The sequence below is a fragment of the Salmo trutta genome, chromosome 22 (genome assembly GCF_901001165.1).
Source record: "Salmo trutta chromosome 22, fSalTru1.1, whole genome shotgun sequence".
Lineage (NCBI taxonomy): Eukaryota > Metazoa > Chordata > Actinopteri > Salmoniformes > Salmonidae > Salmo > Salmo trutta.
Window position 1 is genome coordinate 10850125 of NC_042978.1, and position 27781 is coordinate 10877905.

At 43.6% G+C, this 27781-nt stretch overlaps 1 protein-coding gene across 5 annotated transcripts; it reads left to right on the forward strand.

Annotated features, from left to right (window-relative positions):
• Positions 1-512: 512 nt before the first annotated feature.
• On the forward strand, positions 513-27781 carry rc3h1a (ring finger and CCCH-type domains 1a). Of its 5 annotated transcripts, XM_029706552.1 has the most exons (19): positions 3412-4346; positions 4869-5057; positions 5212-5677; positions 17201-17321; positions 18444-18680; positions 18854-19029; positions 19169-19369; positions 19476-19608; positions 19947-20065; positions 20413-20525; positions 20731-20997; positions 21070-21254; positions 21438-21817; positions 22130-22291; positions 22419-22565; positions 22955-23162; positions 23254-23525; positions 23832-23923; positions 26375-27781. In XM_029706552.1, the coding sequence occupies exons 3-19, from the start codon at positions 5447-5449 to the stop codon at positions 26505-26507; spliced, it is 3177 nt and encodes a 1058-aa protein (XP_029562412.1). In that variant the 5' UTR covers positions 3412-4346; positions 4869-5057; positions 5212-5446; the 3' UTR covers positions 26508-27781. The 5 variants fall into 5 exon arrangements, with proteins under 5 accessions (XP_029562410.1, XP_029562412.1, XP_029562411.1 ...); XM_029706550.1 differs by lacking the exons at positions 3412-4346; positions 4869-5057 and adding an exon at positions 513-707; XM_029706551.1 differs by lacking the exon at positions 4869-5057.

Consider the following 27781-nt stretch of genomic DNA (forward strand, 5'->3'; position numbering starts at 1 on the left):
TAAAGTATTTACTAAAATAAATAAGAAAAATTTAAAAATAACAAGTAATTAAGGAGCAACAATAAAAAAGCAGTAGCTGTTGTATGTGCTGCAGATGGTCAACATAAACATTGTGAACAGGGTAGGCCTATGCACAAAGCATGTTCTCTCCAATTGGTTAAACAGTAAAATCATTGTATTTGATACATTTTAATAACGTTGAGCATGTAACAGTGCAGTCTAACAGCCATATGCCAACATATGCCTATGCTTTGTGGAGGCTGGGATGAACTATACATGGCTCTTCCAATAACCAATCAGTGCACCTTCCAGCAAAATATTCTGTTCAACAAGTGATATGCTTTGTGGAGGCTGGGATGGACTATACATGGCTCTTCCAATAACCAATCAGTGCAACTTACAGCAAAATATTCTGTACAACAAAAGTGATATGCATGTGCTATTTTTTTAATTACGTAAATTAAAGTAAAGCAAATTTGCAACCTTTTCCTTTTAGAAATTGTGTTATTAGTAACCTGCCTATGTGTTACAATTTTTTTTCTCAGGTCTTGCACCTTTCCTTACTGTTCTGTGCGCTGTCTGACACACACCCTACCTAAAAGATAGTAACTAGCTTGCTCGTTACCGCCAGGCTCCGGCTACACCGAGGAAATACAACAATATTATCATAGAAACAGCTGAAGATTGATGGCATTTTATTGGAAACTGTAAGTATACTCTGCCGGTGGGACTACATTAGCTATAAACAGCTAACGTTGGCTAGCTAAGGTTTATTTTCGACATGTTTTATTTTTGCGGCAAATTTACGTCTAGCTATGCTAGCAGCTAAGCTAACGTTAGCTAATTAACCGGAATTGCCGTCCAATCTAGCTGTCGAGCTAGATATTTTTCATGTTTATTAAGGACCTTAGTTGCATGAAGTAAATGAAAGAAAAATTAAATGTGTATTTGTGATTACTAGCTGGCTACCTAACTGGTTAACTGTGCCAATACGTTAACGTTAGCTTGCTCGTAACTTAGCTACGTTAGTTAGCTATCCTAGCTAACGTTTACATGTGTCCACTTAATTTGCATTACTACCTACCCTTAGCAAGCTCTCTGAAGCTAGTATATCTGCTAAAGCTACCTAATCACCAGTAACTAGCTAGATCGACACACCGTTATAACTAGTCAAATAGTTAGGTTATATGGGCTTTTGCCAAATGTTGCGGTGGGGACCTTTTTAGCTAGCTATTAACGTTAACTAGCGTACTTTGAAGTAACTTAGTAGCTAGCTACTCGTGCATTGTTTCCATTGCACCATAGTGATATATTTGCATGCTATGTTTAAATGCTTGTAACTAATACCTTTTCAGAGGCTTGACAACATTTGATCTTACTGCTGTGATAGTGGAAAACAGAGGAAGTGCCCATGTTATTCAAACTGAGTTCCCAGGTTGTTGTATTCATATATCCAACAGTGAACAGTGAAACAAAACAAAAATGCAACTACTTGTTACTTATAGTGCTTTTTAAATATTCAGGAAAAATTGTCGCTTTGATGATCAAATTGTAAAATGCATCACAGATACTGGTCTGGATTGAATTGGTTTAGTGTAGGGTAATTAGTAGGCCTGTGATTAGTGGTTGTGTAAGACTGTATATGCAGTTCCTTAGTGTTAGCTATTATGAGTCATGGCAAAAAAAATTGTTTGCTAGCTGTGAGTGTTTGCATCTGCATCCTCATCATGACTGTGTGTTTGCTGTGGCCACAGTTTCCACTATGATTTAGGCCTAGGCCTAACTTGACTTTGTTTGGGACTGATAGAATACAGTCAGCCAGATAACAAATCAGAGTTCTACACCGGTAGCCTGTCTAGTTGAAATTTGCTATAAAGGGACCGGCAATTAGGATAACTAGTCAAGTCGACATTAATCTGTCAGTGTCACATCATGATTTACATGGCATTTTGAATATGGACAATTGCGTAACTTAGATGTGAGTAAAAGGGTCTGGCCTAAATACTGTGTGAAATGTAACCACACAGTATGTAGGCCAGGCTATAACAGCCAGACGGTCAGGGGGAGTTGGGTGTAAATTTAGTCATGTAATTGTAACCTCACTTTGGTAAAGAAGTCATAGCTAAGACAGAGGCTGTATTTTGTCTAGGCTAAAAGTCACTGCAGGATGTGTCGCATCAGTCTGCGATGAGGGTGAAAGACGAAAACGTAGACTTGATTTGAGGTCCACGTAATTCAAACTATTGTCCCTGATCTTACAGTAACAACGTTTCCAATGTCCAGTTTTTATGTGAGTAAAGTCATACCAACAACAAAAAATCATGCCCACGGTGATGGAATCAGGAAGTGTCCATACAATTTTATTAATGTTGACAGACAATTTGTTCATTCGACATGGTGGGATCTTTTTGTGTGGGTAAACTGAATTATGTGACAAATTGCGGTGGAAGCGATTTCCTGCGCAATTGCTGATAGAATAACCATGTTGAGGTAAATTTGCAGTCTAATTTGTTGTGTGGTCCTCCCACTACGACTTGAAAAATCATGCCCAGTTTATTGGGCTACAGATGCAACAAATAATAATGAACTTCACAGGGTGGTGAAAGTGCACGGTGATGAGCTTGATGCTCTTTTCCAATAAATATCAAGGGTGTTAATTTGTATGCTAGTAACATGATGATCAGTGCTTAGCTGCCAGTTAACAAATACACATGATCTTGCTCTTATCCAACTCATCATATAACCTAACCTATCCAGTGTCCACTTTATCAGCGAACTGTTGTCTAGAGTGCATACGTGAAAACCAGATTGGACAAGTTTGCCATTTATTGCAATAGTTTGTGTGACAAAACCAGCGATATAGTGAAAAATGCTATAGAAACGCATTGAATTAGTTTTTTATTTGGTACATGAGAACTTCAGAGCAGAAGTGTTTTTTAGGTGTTCTAACCTTACGTCATCACACACAGCCTTGTATCCGCAGCAAGTCAGCTTGGTGGAAACAAACCTCTAGTGGGAAAATGTGCATATTAAAAATTAAAGTGGACTTTATAATATTTGCATGATAATCTGTTGCATATAGAATGGAAACCTAACTATTGATGTCAATGGAAGATTTGTGTGGAAGTTGGCCTCAAAGGGCGGCAGGTAGCCTAGCGGTTAAGAAAAGGTTGACAAATCTGCCATTCTGCACTTGAGCAAGGCAGTTAACCCCCCAACAACAACTGCTCCCTGTGCGCCGAGGACGTATATATTAAGGCAGCCCCCCCACACCTCTCTGATTCAGGTTGGGTTAAATGCAGAAGACACATTTCGGTTGAATGGATTCGGTTGTGCAACTGACTAGGTATCCCCTTTCCCTCAATTGCCCTATTTCAAGTAGTTGTAGTTTATGGACACGGCTGCACTGCATTCACTTATCTATTTGGTCTTGTGTTGTTAGATCACATGCAGACATAGCTACCTATTACACCATTTTGTTTTGTCCAGAAGTATTAAAGGAAATGACAGATGGCCTTTTGCTACTGCATTTTGAGTGGAACCAGAGCAGTCCCAGGCAGTGACCTCAATGTCGATCAGCCTTCCCAGAAACACATAGGAATATTTCTCTTCTCGGTGTAGGTTAGTATATAGTTAAATTTATAAAAGGGTATTTTCCCGCTGTCTGTCAAACACTGACTGAGGAAAAGCCCCTGTTCCGTTGTCACCTGTTACAGCCAATTCCCAGGCTTAACACACTCACATCCTGGGCCACTCACCTCAGCATCGCTGTGAGGGTGTTTCCTGCTCCTATTTCATGTGGCGTATGTTGCTGCATTCGCCACAGCCCTACTCTGATTGGTAACTCACCCACTGAGTACACCCCTCTGGCTATTTTCATCCTGTGAAACCCTTGTTCAGGTCGAAGACATCGGTTGTGACTTTTTTTGACACTGGCCACAAAACCAAATTATGCCTTAGTGACGGGCCGGCGGTGGCACGGGCACGTATGTGAACAAAAGAGATCATTTGAATGTTACACACGTCCATCTTGAATCAGATACAAGGATAAGTGCAGGATTTAGGCAAATTCGAATGACTATTTTGTTAGGTTGGTTTTTGCTTCCGGGAGCATAAATCAACTGAGAACCTCTTCCTCATTGTAGTCACATGTCAGGTGAGAAAGTGGCAACACTAGGCACGTAGTGTTTCTATCTCTGCAGACTAGCTAACCAGTACCAGCATCATGGAGTAGACTATCTTATACTCTGGAAATCCTCAACAAAGTAAGAAGTGATTAGCCTCTGTGTCTGTCCACTCATGTTGCAACAGATGCATTTTCGTCATATCATCCATACCTTCTTGTGGTGAGTATTTTTTGTTGTTGGTTGGGTTGTCTTGTTTCGGTGCGTTTTGAGAGCACTGCTTGTATAAGAGAGCAGACTTTTGTATTGGCATCCGTCTTGATATTCAAATCATTTCTAGTGGAAAAGGGGAGTTTATACGCACTAATGGGTCACAGCAACATAGCAGCAGAAGTTTTTTTTGTCTACAAGCTCAGACATGCTTGTGAAGTGAATCATAGTTCTGCACGTGATTACATAAAGACAATGATTTATTGGAGTGAACCGTTTGGTTGTTTCCTGATATTCATGCTCACGTTGCATAAGGTTTGCCTAATATTAATCATGTGAAACTCCCTTTGGTATGTGAGGAGACAGTCGAAATTATGTTTCTTTCCACTTGTTACGCATCAATAATGGTATAACATCTAGCCTAGGGTTTCACTTTTGCTGCTGAAATGTGGCTATTCACTTACGGTAACCTGTTCGTATACAGCAACAAGAAGCAGTCTCTCCCCATTGAAGCCCCAAACTTCCTGTTTTCAGATGAGCGCTTTTTATTGGACATAGGAAGGGTCTTAAAATAGCCACTGTAAGTAACTCATCAGCCTGCTGGCATTTAGTGAACACGACTGCTGCTGGGGGATACCCCAACGCTCCCAGACCTCAGTGAAGACAACAGGGGAGTCTCATTGACGTCCTGCTGCTTTTGTCCTTCACTGAAAGGGCAGACAGGTGAATCTGCTGCACCATTGCTGCTTTCAGCTGGTCATAGCATAGTTGGGTAGTTAAGCAAATTTGGATGTTTTTTTTTCTTCCCACAGGATTAATCTGTTTGCTCTTTGGGTTTGGTGTATGCAGTTGACTGTTCTCTCGTTTGTCTTTTCAGGTCATACCACGTACTGAATGTTCATGATGTCTAAACATTTAGAAGAAAATTGATGTTCAGAAGAGTTTTTGATTCCAGTGGAATTTTTCAGGTCTTTTGCGTCACTTTGTTTTCGAAAAGAGAACGCACCCTACGTGGCAACGCACCAACACACCGAAGGATCTACCTTTTTATTTGAAAGGGAAGGCGTTTGTCGAAGCCATCGTGCTTCCCCTAGTTACCTCTTAGGGTTACAATGCCTGTACAAGCGCCGCAATGGACGGAATTCCTGCTGTGTCCCATCTGCACCCAGCTGTTCGAGGAGAGCGTCCGCAAGCCCATCAGCCTGGGCTGTGGACACACCGTCTGCAAGATGTGCCTGAACAAGCTGCACCGCAAGGCCTGCCCCTTCGACCAGACGGCCATCGCTTCCGACATTGAGCTGCTGCCTGTCAACACTGCCCTACTGCAGCTGGTGGGAGGACAGGTGAGACATAGTCTAGGCTAGGTATGTGCTACTTAGATGAGATGCTAGGCTAGGTAGGTACTAATCAGGTGAGACAGGCTAGGTAGGTGCTACTCGGGTGAGATGCTAGGCTAGGTACTCACTCAATGTCACGTTCACATTCATAAGATTATGAATATTGTTACTGTTGGGACAGTACCCCACATTTGCATTGGACAATTGCTCCCCTTATTCTCTCCCCTATTCTCCTAATGACAGTTTGTGTATCACTTGGTGAGGTGAATATAGGTTATGTTAATGTAGCATGGGAACGGAACTCAATTGTTTATGCTCATACATGGACTGGTGATGACTAACGACTGACAAACAAAATATCTGCTTTGGGAATTTGGTGTCTTTCATTTGTCTTGCGTCAGGTATATCAGTGTTGTGTAGGAGCAGTTTACCCGATTCTGTATTGGGCCAGATTTATTCTGCCAGTCAATGCGATTTTCCCATTACATTTAGAGACAAAATAACTTTCACTTGTCTTTATCTTATTCTGGCTGTTGTACCGAAGTCTTAAAGGGTTCATATTTTGAGTCTTCTTGTGAGAGAGCTACAGTGCATTCGGAAAGTATTCAGACCTCGACTTTTTCCACATGTTGTTACATTACAGCCTTATTCTAAAATTGATGAAATATTTTTTTTCCCCTCATCAATCTACACACAATACCCCATAATGACAAAGCAAAAACAGGTTTTCAGATTTTTTTGCAAAAACTGAACTGATATAACATTTACTTAAGTATTCAGACCCTTTACTCAGCACTTTGAAGCAGCTTTGGCAGCGATTACAGACTTGAGTCTTCTTGAGTATGACGCTACAAGGTTGGCAAACCTGTATTTGGAGAGTTTCTCCCATTCTTCTCTGCAGATCCTCTAAAGCTCTGTCAGGTTGGATGGGGAGCATCGCTGCACAGCTAGTTTCAGGTCTCTCCAGAGATATTAGATTGGGTTCAAGTCCGGGCTCTGGCTGGGCCATTCAAGGACATTTAGAGACTTGTCCTGAAGCCACTCCTGCGTTGTCTTGGCTGTGTGCTTAGGGTTGTTGTCCTGTTGGAAGGTGAACCTTCGCCCCATTCAGGTCCTGAGTGCTCTGGAGCAGGTTTTCGTCAAGGATTTCTCTGTACTTTGCTCCTTTCATCTTTCCATCGATCCTGACTAGTCTCCCAGTCCCTGCCGTTGAAAAACATCCACACGGCATGATGCTGCCACCACCATGCTTCCCCGTAGGGATGGTGCCAGGTTTCCTCCAGACGTGACGCATGGCATTCAGGCCAAAGATTTCAATCTTGGTTTCATCAGACCAGAGAATATTGTTTCTCATGGTCTGATAGTCCTTTAGGTGCCTTTTGGTAAACTCGTAGCGGGTTGTCATATGCCTTTTTACTGAGGAGTGGCTTCCGTCTGCCCATTCTACCATAAAGGCCTGATTGATGGAGTGCTGCAGAGATGGTTGTCCTTCTGGAAGGTCCTCCCATCCCCACAGAGGCACTCTGGAGCTCTGTTAGTGACCATCTGGTTTTTGGTAACCTCCCTGACCAAGGCCTTTCTCCCCCGATTGCTCAGTTTGGCCGGGCCGCCAGCTCTAGGAAGAGTCTTGGTGGTTCCAAACTTCTTCCATTTAAGAAAGATGGAGGCCACTGTGTTCTTGGGTACCTTCAATGCTGGGGAAATGTTTTGTTACCCTTCCCAGATCTGTGCCTCGTCACAATCCTGTCTCTGAGCTCTACGGACAATTCCTTCGACCTCATGGCTTGGTTTTTGCTCTGCCATGCGCTGTCAGCTGTGGGCCCTTTTGTATAGATGTGTGTGCCTTTCCAAATCATGTCCAATCAATTGTATTTACCACAGGTAGTCTCCAATCAAGTTGTAGAAACAGCTCAAGAATGATCAATGGTACCAGGATGCACGTGAGCTCAATTTCGATTCATAGCAAAGGATCTGAATACTTATGTAAATTAGGTATTTCTGGGTTTTTTTGGCCAAAGTTTCCATTATGGGCTATGGTGTGTAGATTTGAGGATTTAAAAATATATATATATCAATTTCAGAATAAGGCTGTAACGTAACAAAATGTGGAAAAAGTCAAGGGGTCTGAATACTTTCCGAATGCACTGTGTCAGTTTTTTTCCTGTACAAATTGAAGCTGAACATTGTCAAAACCATTTATCAGTTTGCCTTTCAGGGCCACAAAAAGGAAGTATCTGTCACATGCTATCTATCAGTTTCTGCAAGATGATATCGGTTTGTGCGTGACAGCTATTGATACATCAAACAGTCAGTGAATCCCCACTGCTCATTACAGTACCACTGTTTTCATATTTGTGAGATTTTATCAGAAACATGATACTAGCTTGCTGCTGGGTTAGGCAAAAAAAAACACGTGGCTGTGTTTTCATAACTCAACCGATGTTGCACATGAGGGACAATAACTGTCATGAGATGTTTACTGTCCCCAGCGGTTGTTTTATTTAGCTACTGTGACGCATTCGAAGGGATACAGGAAGGACTACTGTTAGTCACAATGTCACAAAGATTAACCTCTGAGAAGGAGAGATGGCCCGAGAGACCACAACCGAGAAGGAAGGGCAAGGAGAGAAGTGCACACATGAAAGGTGGGAGGTTGACATGGATCCTGAAGCAGGATAATGTAGCGCGTGGCTGGGACTCGGCACACTGTGAAGCAGCCATTCTGATTTTTAGATATCAGTCCACCGATGTTGTGGTCAAAGGTTCCTCTAGGTTTCAGTTGTGGTACTTTATGGCTGTAGCTGTCATGACGTTTGATCATCCGGTAATTGTCATGCAAAAAAACTGCCAGGCTCATGGTAATTGACCGTTAAATGCTAAACGTGTTTATCTTAATTAAGTGCTTCCAAGCATAGCCTACAAGCCACTGATGCGGACCTTTTGGAACATCTACATTCTAAAAAGTCTAATGAATCCATTTAATATAGTCTACAATATCACAATAAATCGATTATTTATGTTAGGCAGGTCTAAAGAAACATTATGATATAAAGAAAATGTAGCCTATTTCAGAAGAACTGAATAGCAAAGTCTGAGTCGTCCTTATGTTAGGCCCTGATCTGGTTATGCCATATGGCTTTGGGCTGCACTAGTTCATTTAACAGACAATATTTGCTTTTTTTATAGTAAGAATACAATTGAACATAGCTGAATAAAATAGAAAGTATATTTTCCCCAAACGATTTCCAAAGTAGTGCGCACATGCAGCTTTTCTGTGTTGAGCAGTTAACGAAGTGATTATTTGAAACAGGTCCTCACATATGCTTAATTTAGAGTTATTCATGCAACTTTAGTTGTGATAGAAACATAGAGCCTAAGGTTTGTATTTCTAATATATTCTAAGGCTGCATGATGCGACTAATGATGATTTGAAAAAAGTTCCATGAAAGGCATGCACTCTGCTCTGTTTCTTGCACATGCTGCACACAGTTCATCAGTCTCTCATTCACAATTTGACAAGCACTTGATATTATGTTCTTAATTTAATCTTGTCTTTACACATAGCTTACTAATATACAGTTGAAGTCGGGTTGCGTGAGCATTGCGGATGCTATATAGATATGTGGGGTTTACGCCTACAAAGTTCTGATTGGCCTATTAGGAGTGATTGAATAAGGTTTCTGCAAATAGGACACAAGGGGCGTATCCAATAGTGAGATGTCGACTGAAAGAGAACTAAATGACACTTGTACATGTCGTGCGTGCACACACACACTGACCCAGACACGCACGCTAAAAAGTATTACCCTTCAACTAAAACAAATACACAGGCAGTCTTACACCCTCAGCAGTAAACTGGATTTTTTTTTTTTACCCCCTTCCCCTTTTAATGCAAATTTTGCCTTTTAGAATGGGTGTGTGTGTGTGGATGAAACTGCACTAGTTTGCAGAGAAACCGAAAGCAAACCTTTGAGCTCCAGTTCGAAGGCTGTTTGTTTGGGCTCCAATTGCTTTTCAAAAAGAGATGTTGCTAAAAAAAAAAAACTTCACCTCTGTAAATGGGTGTGCCACCATGTTTCATAAATCAACCACCATGCTAGTTGGCCTCACTTCCTCATCGGTTGATAATAGTTCCCATAGGGTGTTTAAGTGAAGTGCTGGTTTGACCTGTGTTGTAGGCACTCAGCATACTATCTCCATGTGAGAAGGTATAGTACCGTGTTATTATGGCCTAAATAGCTTTGGCAGAGGTAGTATGTGACAGATGTTATGTAACACAGAAAACACTGCCTTACTGCCAACTCCTTGCCTTTGCTACTCTCCACAATGCTCAGTCCAGATCCTGCTCTTTGTACTCATGGGATATGAATGAATTCACTAAAAGTAGGCCTACACAATGTGTACACAGATATCTATAAATAGAAGGGGGGGGCTTTTAGATTTCAAATGGGAGCAGCTACAGGCGCAGCCAGCAACTGCTGAAATGATGATCTAGAACTTTCCTGCAGCTGGGAGTGCTTGGTGGAGACCTGCATGTCATGTTGGGAGGGATGACGTACATGTGTGTGTCAGAGCTCCTCTTCCTTGGCCAACCCAATGACTCAGCAAACACTGATACTCATTTGCTCCCTCGGCACGACTCCTCTTACAGCTGCCAAACATCAGAGGTCTGATGGATTGAGGGGAAGGAGAAAGGGAGAGGCAAAGGGCGGGTGTGTGCCACACTGGCAAGTCCCGTGTCATGACCATCATTAGTAGCCTACCAAACTTGCCAACGGACGGTCACTAATGGCCTGGTACTCAGCACTCTATCGTCCCTCTTATCACTCTGACGGCAATGCAAATGCAATCAAATCAAACACTTCATGAGAGCCCTGGCATTGAGTTTGAGCGGGATAGGATCACCTGTTGTAAAACGAGAGCCAACTCCTCATAGCTGGTTGATGCATGGAATGAAATGAGTGTTCTTCTAAGCCCATGTTGCACAACATTTCTATAGGCTATGCGATGCGATTGTGTGATAAAACAGAGTTGATGGCCTCTATTAAAAATAAGATTCTATTGGCTACGCCTACTATATTTATTTCCAAACTTTCCTAATACTAAGCACATTGCTTACAACTGGAGTAGCCTACCTGGCTGGCATGAAAACTCCCCGCGGGGAAAGCGTCCTCCATTCGCTATTCAAGTGCATACGGATTACATGTCTTTTTTTTCCCCCTGTTCTGACAGGTGCATGATAATGGTCCATTCTAAATCCAAATTAATTTAACACATAATATTTAGTATATTTATTGACAAGATTAAATTGAGAATAGTCTGATGGGTGAGAATATTATCAATGATGCCCAGTGTGTGGTAAGAAACAGCGCATGCTGTTTAAATAATGGAATGCATCATGTAGCCTAGCCCATACGCCTAGGTGTTTTCATAAGGTTCGTATCACAACTAAAGTGGCCAAATAACTCTAAGCATAGCCTAAAGGCCTAGAGCTCCTGGAACAGAGTTGGAGAGCCCAACGCCTACAGAGCCTAGTGAAACGTGTTCTTATAAGCCCAGTCATTGCACCATTGCGTGAGGAAACAGTTTGACTGGCCACAGTTTAAAAAGAGGTCTCGTGCAGCTATTGATTGCTCAGTTGTTAAATTTAAGCACATTAATCCGCTTTACAACCGGTGTAGCCTACCAGGCATATTCATAAATATAACCTCACGTAACCTCTATTTGCTATTTGAGAGCAAGCTACGGATGTTGTTTTTTGGGAGGGACATTCTGAATCAACAAATAATTCCACACATACAGTTGAAGTGGGAAGTTTACATACACCTTAGCCAAATACATTTAATCTCTCTTGGGTATGTGGGACGTGACCGTCCCACCTGCGGGTCACACTATTCAACAGCCAGTGAAATAGCAGGGCGCCAAATTCAAAACGACAAAAATCTCATAATTCAAATTTCTCAAACATAGAACTATTATATCCCATTTTAAAGATAAGATTCTCGTTAATCCAACCACATTGTCCGATTTCAAAAAGGCTTTATGGAGAAAGCATAGCATTAGATTATGTTAGCACATCACCTTGACAAGAAAAACCACACAGCCATTTTCCAAGCAAGGAGAGGCGTCACAAAAACCAGAAATACAGCTAAAATTAAGCACTAACCTTTGATCTTCATCAGATGGCACTCATAGGACTTCATGTTACACAATACATGTATGTTTTGCTCGATAAAGTTCATATTTATATCCAAAAACCCCATTTTACATTGGCCGTAATGTTCAGAAATGATTTTCCTTCAAAAACCTCCGGTGAATGAGCACATCAATTTATAGAAATACTCATCATAAATGTTTATAAAATATTAAACTGTTATTCAAAGAATTATAGATAAACATCTCCTTAATGCAACCGCTGTGACAGATTTCAAAAAGCTTCATGGGGAAAGCACACTTTGCAATAATCTGAGTACGGCGCTCAGAAAACATCAGACAATACAGATACCCTCCATTTTGGAGTCATCTAAAATCATAAATAGCATTATAAATATTCACTTACCTTTTGATGATCTTCATCAGAATGCACTCCCAGGAATCCCAGGTCCACAATAAATGTTGTTTTGTTCGATAAAGTCCATCATTTATGTCCAAATACCTCCTTTTTATTAGCGCGTTCAGTAAGCTACTCCAAATGTAGGAAGCGCGCTGAAGATTTCACGACGAGAAGTAAAAAAAATTCTATATACGTTTGAAGAAACATGTCAAACGATGTATAGCATCAATCTTTAGGGCCTTTTTAACATAAATCTTCAATAATATTCCAACCGGACGATTCCGATGTCTTCAAAAATGTAATGGAACACATCTACCTCTCACGTGAATGCGCGCCACTGAAGTCATATTATTTTCTGAGTCACCAACTTCCCGCCCTTCTCGTTCACTCTCTGTTAACTGTAGAAGCCTGAAACAACGTTCTAAAGACTGTTGACATCTAGTGGAAGCCTTAGGAAGTGCAAAAGTCACTGCATACTGTATACTGTAAAGGCAATCACTTGAAAAAACTACAAGCCTCAGATTTCCCACTTCCTGGTTGGATTCTTCTCAGGTTTTTGCCTGCCATATGAGTTCTGTTATACTCACAGACATCATTCAAACAGTTTTAGAAACTCCAGAGTGTTTTCTATCCAAATCTACTAATAATATGCATATCCATAGCTTTTCATCCAGAATTCCGAATGCTGCCCCCTACCCTAGTGAAGTTAAACTCAGTTTTTCACAATTTCTGACATTTAATGCTAGAAAAATTCCCTGTCTTAGGTCAGTTAGGATCACCACATTATTTTAAGAATGTGAAATGTCAGAATAATAGTAGAGAGTGATTTATTTCAGCTTTTATTTCTTTCATCACATTCCCAGTTGGTCAGATGTTACACTCAATTAGCATTTGGTAGCATTGCTTTTAAATTGTTTAATTTGGGTCAAACATTTCAGGTAGCCTTCCACAAGCTTCCCACAATACGTTGGGTGAATTTTGGCTCATTCCTCCTGACAGAGCTGGTGTAACTGAGTCAGGTTTGTAGGCCTCCATGCTCGCACACACTTTTTCAGTTCTGCCCACAAATGTTCTATGGGATTGAGGTCAGGGCTTTGCGATGGCCGCTCCAATACCTTGACTTTGTTGTCCTTAAGTCATTTTGCCACAACTTTGGAAGTATGCTTGGGGTCATTGTCCACTTGGAAGACCCATTTGCGACCAAGCTTTAACTTCCTGACTGATGTCTTTAGATGTTGCTTCAATATATCCACCTAATTTTCCTCCCTCGTGATGCCATTTATTGTGTGAAGTGCACCAGTTCCTTCTGCAGCAAAGCACCTCCACAACATGATGCTACCACCCCCGTGCTTCACGGTTGGGATGGTGTCCTTCGGCTTGCAAGCCTCCTCCTTTTTCCTCCAAACATAATGATGGTCATTATGGCCAGAAAGTTCTATTTTTGTTTCATCAGACCAGAGGACATTTCTCCAAAAAGTACGATCTTTGTCGCCATGTGCAGTTGCAAACCGTAGTCTGGCTTTTTTTATGGCGGTTTTGAAGCAGTGGCTTCTTCCTTGCTGAGTGGCCTTTCAGGTTATGTCGATATTGGACTTGTTTTACTGTGGATATAGATACTTTTGTACCTGTTTCCTCCAGCATCTTCACAAGGTCCTTTGCTGTTGTTCTGGGATTGATTTGCACTTTTTGCACCAAAGTACGTTCATCTCTAGGGAACAGAACGCGTCTCCTTCCTGAGCGGTATGACGGCTCCGTGGTCCCATGGTGTTTATACTTGCGTACTATTGTTTGTACAGATGAACGTGGTACCTTCAGGCATTTAGAAATTGCTCCCAAGGATGAACCAGACTTGTGGAAGTCTGCAATTTATTTTCTGAGGTCTTGGCTGATTTCTTTTGATTTTCCCATGATGTCAAGCAAAGAGGCACTGAGTTTGAAGGTAGGCCTTGAAATACATCCACAGGTACACCCCCAATTGACTCAAATGATGTCAATTAGTCTCTCTGAACCTTTTAAAGCCATGACATCAGTTTCTGGAATTTCCCAAGCTCTTTAAAGGCTCAGTCAACTTATTGTATGTAAACTTCTGACCCACTGGAATTGTGATACAGTGAGTTATAAGTGAAATAATGTCTCTTAACAGTTGTTGGAAAAATGTTTTGTGTCATGCACAAAGTAGATGTCCTAACCGACTTGCCAAAACTATAGTTTGTTAACAAGAAATTTGTGTAGTGGTTGAAAAACAATTTTTAATGACTCCAACCTAACTGTATGTAAACTTCTGACTTCAACCGTATATAATAGACTTTGGCCCAATAGGCTTGGAATATTCCTCACTTTCAAGGAGCTTGGATTGGGTTATTTTGCTTAAAAACCTACCTAATATAAAAAAAAATATTTATCTCATCCTGGCAAGAGTGGCCCGAAGGGTGTTTAGCATCCCCAGTGGCTCTGTAAGTGCTGAGAGGATATTCTCTGCTGCTGATCTGATCTCCAGGCTCCATCACCTGAAGCCACAGACTCTGGTCTTACTCAGGTTTCTAAAGATGAATTCAAAGTCACTGAGCCTAATAAGGCGTCTTTCGTTTAATTTGTATTTCATTTTAAGTAAGTGATAGCCTATATGCGCAATTTAGACTAATGATTTAATACAACGAAATGTTGTACCAGCCTAGTGTTTCACCCACAAATGCTTCACAATGCATTTCTTTGTAGGCTATAGCCTTGAAATAATATAGCCAAAATAATTTTCTTTGGCTCCCTGTCTGGCTCCTGACCTATTTTGTGTTTATATGCTGTTTTAATGACATTTGACTTATTTTAAATTATGTGCAGTTCTTACATTTACCTTTCCATGTTTATTCAAATACGTTTCATTCAAATCATGTGATTGGTTTCAATACTTCAAAACCAAAAGGTAGGTCCAGATAGTCACAAAAATAGATGGGTGTTGGTTAAATTGTGATTTTAATGAATGGAGCGGCATTTCTTGTCCTGTGAACATGGAGCGGTTCTTAGCAGAGCGGTTGGAAAGGATGTGGAGCGGTGCACAAGCACCACGCCACGAGTGACGAGCAGGATTTCCAACCGCTGACATACTCTGGCATGAACCCATCTCTCCACCGGCACTAGGGTCAAGGAGGAGCGCACTTCACTCTCTGGCGAGAGATCTATTACCTAGTTATCAACTTTTTAACTACTTACTACTTTTTAGGTACTTTGCAACTACTTAGCATGTTAGCTAACCCTTCCCCTAATCTTAACCCTTTTAGCTAACCCTTTCCATAACCCTTTTAGCTAACCCTTTCCCTAACCTTAACCCTTTTAGCTAACCCTTTCCCTAACCTTAACCCTTTTAGCTAACCCTTCCCCTAACCTTAACCCTTTTAGCTTACCCTTCACCGAACCCTAACCCTTTAACCAAACTCCTAAACTTAACCCTAACCCCTACCCTAGCTAACGTTAACAAGCAAGCTAATGCTATTCGACTAGCTAGAATTCATAACATATCATATGTTTTGCAAATTTGTAACATATGATTTGTAATTTAACATATTTGAAATTGGTGATGGGCATACACAAATGAATACATACTATACAAAATGTAATATATCATACTAAATGGAATGTATCGGATTTACGTACAGAATAATACAAAATACTCTGAGACCAGGTTGAAACTAGAGGTAATTAGAATATAATAAACACAGAAATACGAGCCTTTGGTCATTAATATGGTAAAATCCGGAAACTATCATTTCGAAAACAAAATGTTTATTTCAGTGAAATACGGAACCGTTCCGTATTTTATCGAACGGGTGGCAACCCTAAATCTAAATATTGCTGTTACTTTGCACAACCTTCAATGTTATGTCATAATTATGTACAATTCTGGCAAATTAGTTCACAACGAGCCAGGTGGCTCAAACTGTTGCATAGACCCTGACTCTGCATGCAATGAACGCAAGAGAAGTGACACAATTTCCCTAGTTAATATTTCCCGCTAACATGAATTTCTTTTAACTAAATATGCAGGTTGAAAAAAAATATACTTCTGTGTATTGATTTTAAGAAAGGCATTGATGTTTATGGTTAGGTACATTCGTGCAACGATTGTGCTTTCTTCGCGAATGCGCTTTTGTTAAATCATCCCCCGTTTGGCGAAGTAGGCTGTGATTCGATGATAAATTAACAGGCACCGCATTGATAATATGCAATGCAGGACAAGCTAGTTAACCTAATAATATCCTCAACCATGTGTAGCTAAATAGTGATTATGTTAAGATTGATTGTTTTTATAAGATAAGTTTAATGCTAGCTAGCAACTTAACTTGGCTCCTTGCTGCACTCGCGTAACAGGTGGTCATCCTGCCACGCAGTCTCCTCGTGGAGCGCAATGTAATCGGCCATAATCGGCATCCAAAAATGCCGATTTAATCGGTCGACCTCTAGTTGAAAGTCTCCCTATTCCTCCATCTCTCCACTCTTTTGACAGTGGTAATTTGCACTTGTGTGTCAAGTTGAAAGAGACTGTTCTTTCGATCATGTGTCAGATGTTTGTGAAGGCAAGTATGCAGGATAGTGCTTCTCTTCCGGATTGTTTAATGGTCTGAAGGAGGGTTTGGCCCCATCACACCATCTATCCTCCATTTAGATTTTTTTTCATCACGTCTGACCCCTGCACCACCATTACTGGTGTGGTTTGCCCTGTGACAAGACATGCTCCTCCTTGCATCTACCAAGTGGTTGATCAGATGATTTGTTCCTACTGCCTACTAGGATACACACATTGAAATGGTTGTACACTTTACCCTTGTATTAATCAAAACATTAATATAGCGTATCATTTTTTTGTCCCTTAAATTCAGTCCGTTTATATGCAGTGTCACACACACACACACACACACACAATGGAAATGGAAACTATATTTAAACATGTGTGTTGTGACCATGGTGTGTCTGTTTTGTCTCCCCAGGTGCCCAAACGGCAGCCTACCACCTTGCTGACGGGGCCAGAGGACATAGCCCACTATGAGGAAGCCAGTGATTGTGTGGAGGAGCTGGCTCTGTACCTGAAACCACTGAGCAACAGCAGAGGTCAGTCAGACACCACCTCACCGTCACAACCATGGCTCATTAATTATGTGAAAAGCTTCTATTCACCCTGCATTCATTTCTCAAGATATCATATTTAATAGCATCAGATTCACCCACTCTCCCTTTGTATCCACCCATGACAATCCACATTTTATTCTAGTGCACTAGTGTTCAGTGCCGTGAAGAAGTATTTGCCTCCTTTCTGGTTCTCTATTTTTGCATGTTTTTGATACTATCAGATCTTCAACCAAAACCTAACATTAGATAAAGGGAACCTGAGTTTACAAATAACAGAAAAATGGATACTTATTTAATTTATTTAATTAACAAAGTTATGCAACACCCAATCCTCCCGTGTGAACAAAGTAATTTCCCCGTTACACTCTAACTGGTTGTGCCACATGTATCTACAATGACTGCAACCAAATATTTCCGGTAGTTGTTGATCAGTCTCTCACATCGCTGTGGAGAAATTAAGGCCCACTCTTGCATGCAGAACCGCCTAGTCAAAGCCCAGACCTAATCCCAGTTGAGATGTTGTGGCAGGACTTGAAACGAGCAGTTCATGCTTGAAAACCCACAAATGTCGCTGAGTTAAAGCAGTTCTGCATGGAAGAGACGTGAGAGACTGATTAACAACTACAGGAAGCGTTTGGTTGCGGTCATTGCAGCTAAAGGTGGCACAGCCAGTTATTGAGTGTAAGGGGGCAGTTACTTTTTCACACAGGGGAATTGGGTGTTGCATTACTTTTGTTTTATGAAATAAATATATAGTATATAATTGTTGTTATTTGTTCCCTTTATCTAATATTAGGTTTTGGTTGAAGATCTGATAGCGTTCAGTATAAAAAAAAATGCAAAACTAGAGAATCATTTTTCACAGCACTGTATTTCGGAATAGCTTGGCATACGGTATAAACAGTCTATTGAATGGTGGTGCTTCTCTCTCCCTCTCCTCACAGCCTCACACTTTCCTCTCATCCTTATCCATTTGCTTTGATCCTTGTGTATTTAGTTGTTTCACAATTCCTCCCTTACTGTTGCACTGGTTGTAAGTTGCTATGGATACAACCCCAGCCTCTCTCTCACACTCCACCCCTCTTCTTCTCTCTCCGGGTGTAGGGTTGAGCGCAAGCGGTGCACAAAGCTCTCTGAGTCGGCCCATGCAGAGGAAGCTGGTGACCCTGGTGCACTGTCAGCTGGTGGAAGAGGAGGGCCGGGTGAGGGCCACGCGGGCGGCCAGGTCCCTGGGGGAGCGCACAGTCACTGAGCTCATTCTGCAGCACCAGAACCCCCAGCAGCTCTCTTCCAACCTGTGGGCTGCAGTCAGGGCAAGGGGCTGCCAGTTTCTCGGCCCAGGTAACATACAAACAGACAAACGCAAGCACAGGCGGGCAAAATAGCGAGCAAGCCACTCGTTCACATTCACACACGGCCCAAATGACAAATGTTTCAATTGCATCCGCCCTGAACGACTGAGAAAATGAATGCTATCGGAAGCATGTGAAAATATTATGCATGTGTTGTTGTAGCGATGCAGGAGGAGGCTCTGAAGCTGGTGCTGCTGGCTCTAGAGGACGGCTCCGCTCTGTCCAGGAAGGTCTTGGTGCTGTTTGTGGTCCAAAGGTTAGAGCCACGCTTCCCCCAGGCCTCCAAGACCAGCATAGGCCACGTGGTGCAGCTCCTCTACAGGGCCTCCTGCTTTAAGGTAGGTCCGACTACCTACAAACATACACCTAAACATGGTTCTAAGACCAGCATAGGCCACGTGGTGCAGCTCCTCTACAGGGCCAACTGCTTTAGGGCACACAACTGAAACCGTCCTGTCTGTCACCCTGTGTCTTCAGGTGACCAAGCGAGACGAGGACTCGTCCCTAATGCAGCTGAAGGAGGAGTTCCGGACATACGAGGCACTGCGGCGCGAACATGACTCCCAGATTGTCCAGATCGCCATGGAGGGTGGCCTCCGCATCGCCCCTGACCAGTGGTCCTCTCTGCTCTACGGGGACCAGTCGCACAAGTCCCACATGCAGTCCATCATCGACAAGGTACGTAGGCGTGTGTGTGCGTGTATGTGTATTTTGATGTAACTTAAATATGAGCCCTAGTGGTGTTGCTGTGTATTTGAACAGAGATTTTGTGTGTGTGTGTCAGTTGCAGACGCCAGCGTCGTTTGCTCAGAGCGTTCAGGAGCTGACCATCGCCCTGCAGAGGACAGGCGACCCGGCCAACCTGAACCGTCTGCGACCACACCTGGAGCTGCTTGCCAACATTGACCCCAGCCCAGGTTGGTCCATTCACAGTACATCAATACCCTTTTCAAACTATCGTTCCGACCCCGTACCTAACTGTGGTGGCCCAGATATTTTCTGTACACACTGTCCGCTCAGTACAGTTTTGTTTGGCTTGGCTCGGCAGTGCGAAAAGCCCTCAACGCGCTCACTTTAAAAGTTATGTATCAGTAAAAGGAATCCAAATTGTATGCGTTTTTTTAAATGTAAGCGACTCTGCCGTGCAAGCAAGTCGTCATCACTTTCACAGGGCCTATTAGACAAGGTCCCCAGTGCTCTTCCAAGTATTATGCATTTGACCCCAAAAAATACCCTGTCTTGTCCTCCATCTTAGACTCCCCTCCCCCCACGTGGGAGCTGCTGGACACGGGCTTGGTGGCGGTGAAAACGGTTGTGCACGGCCTGGTGGACTTCATCCAGAACCACAGCAAGAAGGGGAGCGACACGCAACAGGTCTGAATCTAGATGCTCAATCCCCCAAAGCATATCAATAGAATAGGGCTGAAATGATTGATAATACCAGGGTCGTGTTCATTAGGGCACGCAACGGGAAATGTTTTGCGACATAAAACGTAAGGAGTGTTTTTCTTATTAGACAAGTCCAGGTAGTCCCTTCCTGTTTGTCAGTTTTCTTCTTCTGTTTGGTGCCTAATGCATATGACCAATGTTTGAATCTTGATTGATACTTGTTAAAGCTAATAATAGCAGTCAATGACTGTCTGCTGGTTGGTGATCTTAACAGTAATAACACCTTTTGTATTTTCCATTATTAACATGCCCTTGTGGTGGCTCCTCCCCAGCCTCCCCAGCACAGTAAATACAAGACGTACATGTGTCGGGACATGAAGCAGAAGGGAGGCTGTCCTCGAGGAGCCAGCTGCACCTTCGCCCACTCTCAGGACGAGCTAGAGAAGTGAGTATTCCACCATGAGCCACACCCAATGGGGATCGTTGGGCACATTCCCAACTTTGCTTACCAGTGAATTGTGTATTGATGTCAATGGGGCGTTGACTGTTCATTGCACAGATCCGCTCTGATAGTGTGACAACGATCATTAGGCCACACACAGGTGTCAACCTCTTTCACTAACCACATATATTTCTCCTTCTTTCTGAAGGTATCGTAAGATGAACAAGCGTCTGGCCGCCCGACGGCCCCTCAGCCTGTCCTTGACGCAGCTCAACGAGGTGGGCCTATTGCCCGAGGAGGTGGGGATGATGGAGGGGCTGGCCCACAAGGGCCTGACCAATGGCATGGTGGCATCAGTCACAAGCTCCGCCCTGCCCCAGCTCATCTCCCGCGGTGCCGACCCCTCCTACGAGCCCATTATGCGGAAGCCCCAGTCCCAGGGAAGCCACAGTGCCCCCGGCTCTCCCCCTGACTTGTGAGTAGATGGACACACACAGCATCTGTTACACATACTCACACTCACACTGAAATCCTCTGTCTTTTCCAGACTGGATCCCGTGCCCAATCGGCCCATGGCCCACCCCAGGATGGCGGTGGACCACCTGGCCATGCACAAGCCAGTGCCCAGGGGGCCCCCCATGTACCCCTCACAGCAGGGTGAACATTTCTACCCCCCTGAGCCCAGGGCACCACCATCAGCCATGCAGTACGAGTCCACCCAGTACCCCCCAGGTAAGGCAGAACAGACCACTCTTTTTCCTGTGATTTCCTATGTATCTCAAGCTTATGGACGCGTCTGCTGATGAAAGGAAGTGTTTCTATCTAGGATCAATTAGACTTGTAAATCTCCCAGTGTGGTTCTATTGTGCTTATCTAATACCAATCCTGTTGCCACGCTCTTCCGTGTCCTCTCAGGTAACCCCCCCTACCCCTACCAGTCCTCCCAGTACCTACCCCAGCCCCGCTACGTTCGGAACCTCCCTCCCCCTAACGACCCGGCCTCGCCCACCTACCCGGAGTCCCCCTACCCCGGCACCTACCCACAGGAGCACGAGTGTCCCCCCCAGCCCTCAGGTCCCCACTTCTCCAACGCCAACCCCCATGGGTACCCACCTCCCCCTCATTACGACGGCCGTCGACATCCCTCCTATCCGCCGCCACCACCACAAACCTATCCCCACCGGGAGGAACCCTCCTCCATGCCTGCGGACGAGGCCTCCAGAGAAAGATACCCTCCCGAGGGTTACCAGCCCGCTGGCCCCCACCCCGGCCACATGAGGCCCTACGCCACACGGGTAAGCACACGTCTGGAGTACTAGGCTCTTTATAAATCACAATATCCATAACTCTAAACACCTATGCAATTAATCTTCAGGAGTTTAGTCATCCAGATTGAGTAGTGACATTACTCAGCCGATTATCACAAGATATGCCATTTAGCACACAGTCTTGCGTGCGTAATAAAAACACATATTTATATATTTTACATATCGGGAGTGTCAAGAATGTATCATACGAGTCCAGGATAAATCCACTGCAAAAAAACGTATTTCCAACGCTGCAAAAAGTGCACAACAGTAAAGGTGTCCACGTGTACTGTTGTACAGGAGGATTACAGTCGGCCCCAGCCCACTCCCACTCTGGACTACCTGCACCGTCGACGCCAGGAGATCATGGCCCAGTTGGAGGACAGGAAGCAGGTCACTCCCCCACCCTTTGCCCCCTCGCCCACGCAGCCACACACCTACGAGTCCAACTACACACAGGAGGTAAGAGGCTACACTCGTCTAGTGTTTCTATGGTAGAACGCAGTGGCATCTCGCCCGCGTACTACCGCAGCAGTTAGTCACTTAAAGGAAGAGATAGGAAATAATAATGTGCGCTTGTGTGTGTCAGCAACAGCAGTACATGGAGAACTCCCAAGTGTTTGCAAAGTACCGTGAGCCAGACTACGCTAGCCAGTACTCTCCTTGGTCATGTGACACCATTGGCTCCTACATTGGCAGCAAGGAGGGGAAGTCTAAAGACAGCATGGAGAGGATGGTGAGTCATCAATCAATATCTAATCTCATTCTATTTTCTGTTTGTTGTGGTGTAAAGCTTGACCACTTTTTAAAGATCCAAATCTGAATATCTTAAGCTCGACCAAGCTCAAAACAGTTTCCAAAAGCTCATCTCTTGTAATAGGGCCAAAATGTCTGTTTCATTTTTTGTTGTTGGACAGATGGTTATCTTGCGTTTACTATTCTATTGGTTGTCCTCGTTGACTGATCAAAGGTCACTCATAGAAATAGTGCTGTGACTTTCTCAGAACACGGTTAAGCTCACAAAAGTCTTTCAACTACAGCTTTTCCAGTTTCAGTGGAGTGGGTCTGTACTTTCTTTATGCAACATCTTATAATGTTACCATAATAACTCTCTGAGTGTTGTAGAACACCGAGGGGAAAGGTGCAGAGGGCCAGCGCAGGTCGGCCGAGGCCAGAGACGACGACCCTATCATCCCCTTCGGCTCCCTGCCCACTGTGTCGCGCTTCGGGGTGATCTCCCGCACCCCCAAGACGGGTTACCAGATGGCCGGGTCAGGGCATGCCGTGACCCCCTCACAGGGGACCAACAGCCCCAAACACACCGCTGCAACAGGTACAGGGAGAACACATACACGCCTTTTAGGGTTTTTGCTCTGTTAACTCCATTTCGTCAGAGTCTGACCTGCTCTTGTCGTCCACCACAGCGGACTACCCCTATGGGAACGGTGCAGGATGGGGTGTTGCCCCGTACACCCAGCCCCCTCAGGCCCACCTCAGTGAAAGGCCAGTCCAGGAGAGGGAGCAGCTGACAATGGAGCTCCAGCAGGTCAATCGGCAGATCAACAAGCAGACTGCCCAGGCGGCCCAACCCAACCCGGGGGAGTGGTCTTCGGGGAGCGTCTCTAGCCAACAGCTGAGCCTGGAGCTCCACCATGTGGAGAGGGAGATCGGCAAGAGGACCCGCCAGATAGCCCTGGTGAGAGAGAGTAGGGGGCACAGAGATGGCCAAATATAGATAGAAAGAGCGACAGACTGAAGCAGGAGAGGGAGAGACACAGCCTGCTTTGATCTCTAAAAAGGGTTTGCGAACAGGAGCAGGGCTAATGTCACCTACTGCTATCCCACTTATAAGACAAAGAGTGAAACACAAGCGAGCCGAACAGGTGCAGCCTGAAAGCTTTTCTACCAAGACGATATTGATGTAGACTCCAAAACGTACAAGCTTTCAGTCTCCCAGTCACTATTGTGGTGAACTGACAGTGGTGCCATTGTCCCCTTGCAGGAGAACCATGTGTCTCATGATGGGAGCGGGGCATACAAGCTGAAGCCCACTGAGAACAAAATGCAGAGAGAGGAGCACTCGTTGGTTCTCAGGTAAACCGCACATTGGGAGACTAGTAGTAGTTTATTTCAACTGCTGTGCCGTAAGGAACCGTTTAGTTTGCCCCATAAATCTCCCTTAACCCCCTAGAGTTGATTTCCGGGGCCCCACTGAAATCTAATTAGCATAATAATAAAAAATCCCCATCGAAATCCGTCAGTTTAAGCTAGAACCAGTTTTTTGCATCGAATGTGTCTCAACCCATCGCATCCGCCAATGTCGCACTTCCGCATCTGCAGTGGAAAGGTGGCAGAGCTAGAGCGGTGTCTGTCGGACCATGAGACATTCCAAAAGTCCGTCTTCTCACAAAAACGTCTGTAGCATCTGAACGGTTTGGCCTAGAAACTATTATGACCAATCTGCGGAAAGGTGAGACTCTCACAAACACGATGGTGTTCTCTGCCGGTCTGCCAACTTCTGTCTGTAGCGTCAGAACAATTTGGGCTACACACGAATATATGACCCCTCTGTGGAAAAGTGAGTCTCTCACAAACACGTACAGTACATGTCGGTTGTTTTGCTCTAGGACTCCCACAAGACTCGTCTGAAGGTCCCTGTTACCAAAAATGAATGGAAGTATACAGTGCATTCAGAAAGTATTCAGACCCCTTGATTTTTTCCCGCTCATTTTGTTAGGTTACAGCCTTATTCTAAAATAGATGAAATAGTTTTTTCCCCCTCATCATTCTACACACACTACCCCATAATGACAAGACAAAAACAGTTAATTTTTTTTATTTTGGGTATGACAAGTTTGGCACACCTGTATTTGGGGAGTTTCTCCCATTCTTCTCTGCAGATCCTCTCAAGCTCTGTCAGGTTGGGGAGCTTTGCTGCACAGACACTACCAGTCAAAAGTTTTAGCCTACTCATTCAAGGGTTTTTCTTTATTTTGACTATTTTCTACATTGTAGAATAATAGTGAAGACATCAAAACTATGAAATAACACATGGAATCATGTAGTAACCAAAAAAGTGTTAAACAAATCAAAATATGTTGTTTTAGATTCTTCAAAGTAGCCACACTTTGCCTTGATGACATCTTTGCACACTCTTGGCATTCTCTCACCCAGCTTCACCTGGAATGCTTTTCCAACAGTCTTGAAGGAGTAACCACATATGCTGAGCACTTGTTGGCTGCATTTCCTTCACTCTGTGGTCCAACTCATCCCAAACCCTCTCAATTTGGTTGAGGTCGGGTGATTGTGGAGGCCAGGTCAACTGATGCAGCACTCATCACTCTCCTTGGTAAAATAGCCCTTACACAGCCTGGAGGTGTGTTTTGGGTCATTGTCGCACAAATTATAGTCCCACTAAGCCCAAACCAGATGGGATGGCGTATCGCTGCAGAATGCTGTGGTAGCCATGCTGGTTGAGTGTGCCTTGAATTCTAAATAAATCAGTGACAGTGTCACCAGCAAAGCACCCCCACACTATCACACCTCCTCCTCCATGCTTCACAGTGGGAACCACACATGCAGGGATCATTTGTTCACCTACTCAGCGTCTCACAAAGACATGGCGGTTGGAACCAAAAATCTAAAATTTGGACTCGTCAGACCAAAGGACAAATTTTCCACCGGTCTAATGTCCATTGCTCGTGTTTCTTGGCACAAGCAAGTCTCTTCTTCTTGTTGGTGTCCTTTAGTAGTGGTTTCTTTGCAGCAATTCGACCTGATTCACACAGTGTCCTCTGAACAGCTGATGTTGAGATGTCTGTTACTTGAACTCTGTGAAGCATTTATTTGGGCTGCAATCGTAGGTGCAGTAAACTCTAATGAACTTATCCTCTGCAGCAGAGGTTACTCTGGGTCTTCCTTTCCTGTGGCGGTCCTCATGAGAGCCAGTTTCATCATAGTGCTTGATGGTTTTTGCGACTTCACTTGAAGAAACGTTCAAAGTTCTTAAACTTTTCCAGATTGACTGACCTTCATGTCTTCAAGTGATGTTGTTTTTCTTTGCTTATTTGAGCTGTTCTTGCTATATGGTATTTTACCAAATAGGGCTATCTTCTGTATACCACCCCTACCTTGTCACAACACAACTGATTGTCTCAAACACTTTAAGGAAAGAAATTCCACAAATGAACTTTTAACAAGGCACACCTGTTAATTGAAATGCATTCCATTCATGAAGCTGGTTGAGAGAACGCCAAGAGTGTGCAAAGCTGTCATCAAGGTAAAGGGTGGCTACTTTGAAGAATCTCAAATATAAAATATTTAGATTTAACACATTTTTTGGTTACTACATGATTTCCATGTGTGTTATTTCATAGTTTATGTCCTCACTACTATTCTACAATGTAGAAAATAGTAAAAATAAAGAAAAACCTTTTGAATGAGTAGGTGTGTCCAAACCTTTGACTGGTATTGTACAATAATACAAAATGTTTGTCTCATAATGTTCTGTTTCTTTCTCTCTCTCTGACCTTTTATTCCCTGCAGTGAGGGCTGTAACGGTTCCAGTTGTGTGCTGCTGGGCGGCAGTGCGGCCAGCAGCGTTTTGTCCTGCCTGACCAGCAAGACCTCGTCCCTCAGCCTGTCATCAGACCTCCCCACCACCGGGGGAACTGACTAACAGGAGAACATCGCGGTCCACCCGTGTTCCTAGCCACACAACTGGAGTCTGGTACTCCAACCACTGCTACAACCAACCAGTCAGTTAACCACACAGAGCCTTGGGGGAACCTCTCATCCTCTGAACGCTTAAACATTTCCACCATTTTTGAGTGGAACACACATCCAGGTCCTCCAAACTGTCTGGTATGCCCTACCTAAATCCACATTTGCAAGATCTGGTTGAAGCCACTAAGAGCATTTTAACTCCCATCATGAAACATGTGGATAGAGGCGCAGTCTCTCTCCTCGCTTACAATGGTGAGAGACCGTTCTAGGCTTCTTACAGGGATTTGGGATATAAGGGCTATTAATAACTTAAGTAACTGAAAAGCCACTGATATGCAAATGTGGACGTAGTGCCTGCATAGACAACGGCGCTTCATTTGATACAACACAAATTGCACACTCGCAACTTTAGTTTGTCTACAACTAAGCAGTATCTGCCGTGAATTTCATATCTTTTTTTCATTTTTTTCATTTTTGTTATTCTGTGGATGAATGTTTTGTCATATACAATCTCTCACTGCCTTGGAAACCAAGGGTTTTGAGATTTATGCTCCATGAACTCCGAGGTGAACCCAATACTGATTAGAAGAAGAATATAAAGATGAGGCCAGTTCCTTGGTTTCAAATAGACAAGGCCCCCATAATCGCATTGACATATCTGTCGTTAGCTTCACAATGTGCTACATTTTTAGTAGCATCCCTACAACAATCTTCGTGCTTAGCGTACATACAAGTTCTAAAATGCAGACTTTGTATTTGGAATTAATTGTAAGTTCTTGTAGCTGAGTTGCAATGTTATTCGCAGACCGTGTTTTGTAGAGCGTTTCGTTAAGTTTCACTCTTGCCACTTGAGGATTTCATACTTGGTGCTCTGTTGAAGGAGCACTTTTACATCTGGTCAAAAGCTCTCCATTTCATAGAAACAATACTTGTTGGCAACTGGCTGTGAATAAGTTTTATAAAGCCAAGACACTACAAATTGAAGAGGACTTTGGCCTCTTGAAGGCGTAGAGTTATCACTTTTCAACTGGGAAGGTATTGAGATGTTGTTGAAACTGTAACAAACTAGACGAGGCAAAGGCGTCCCCTGCGTCCAGTTGTTAGTTCAGTGGCCTGGACCTCTTTTGGTATCCCCCCTCACCACCACCACAACCGCCTTCAGACTCTGGAAAATGAGATTTCTACAGCCTCTGCCACCCATGCTTTGGGATGGGGCTGATGTGAAAA

Coding starts and splice junctions, on each gene's coding strand:
- rc3h1a (XM_029706550.1), top strand. CDS start 5,447: ATGCCTGTACAAGCGCCGCAATGGACGGAATTCCTGCTGTGTCCCATC. Junction 18,681..18,853: donor CTGCCAGTTTCTCGGCCCAG/GTAACATACAAA, acceptor GTGTTGTTGTAG/CGATGCAGGAGGAGGCTCTG. Junction 19,030..19,168: donor ACAGGGCCTCCTGCTTTAAG/GTAGGTCCGACT, acceptor CTGTGTCTTCAG/GTGACCAAGCGAGACGAGGA.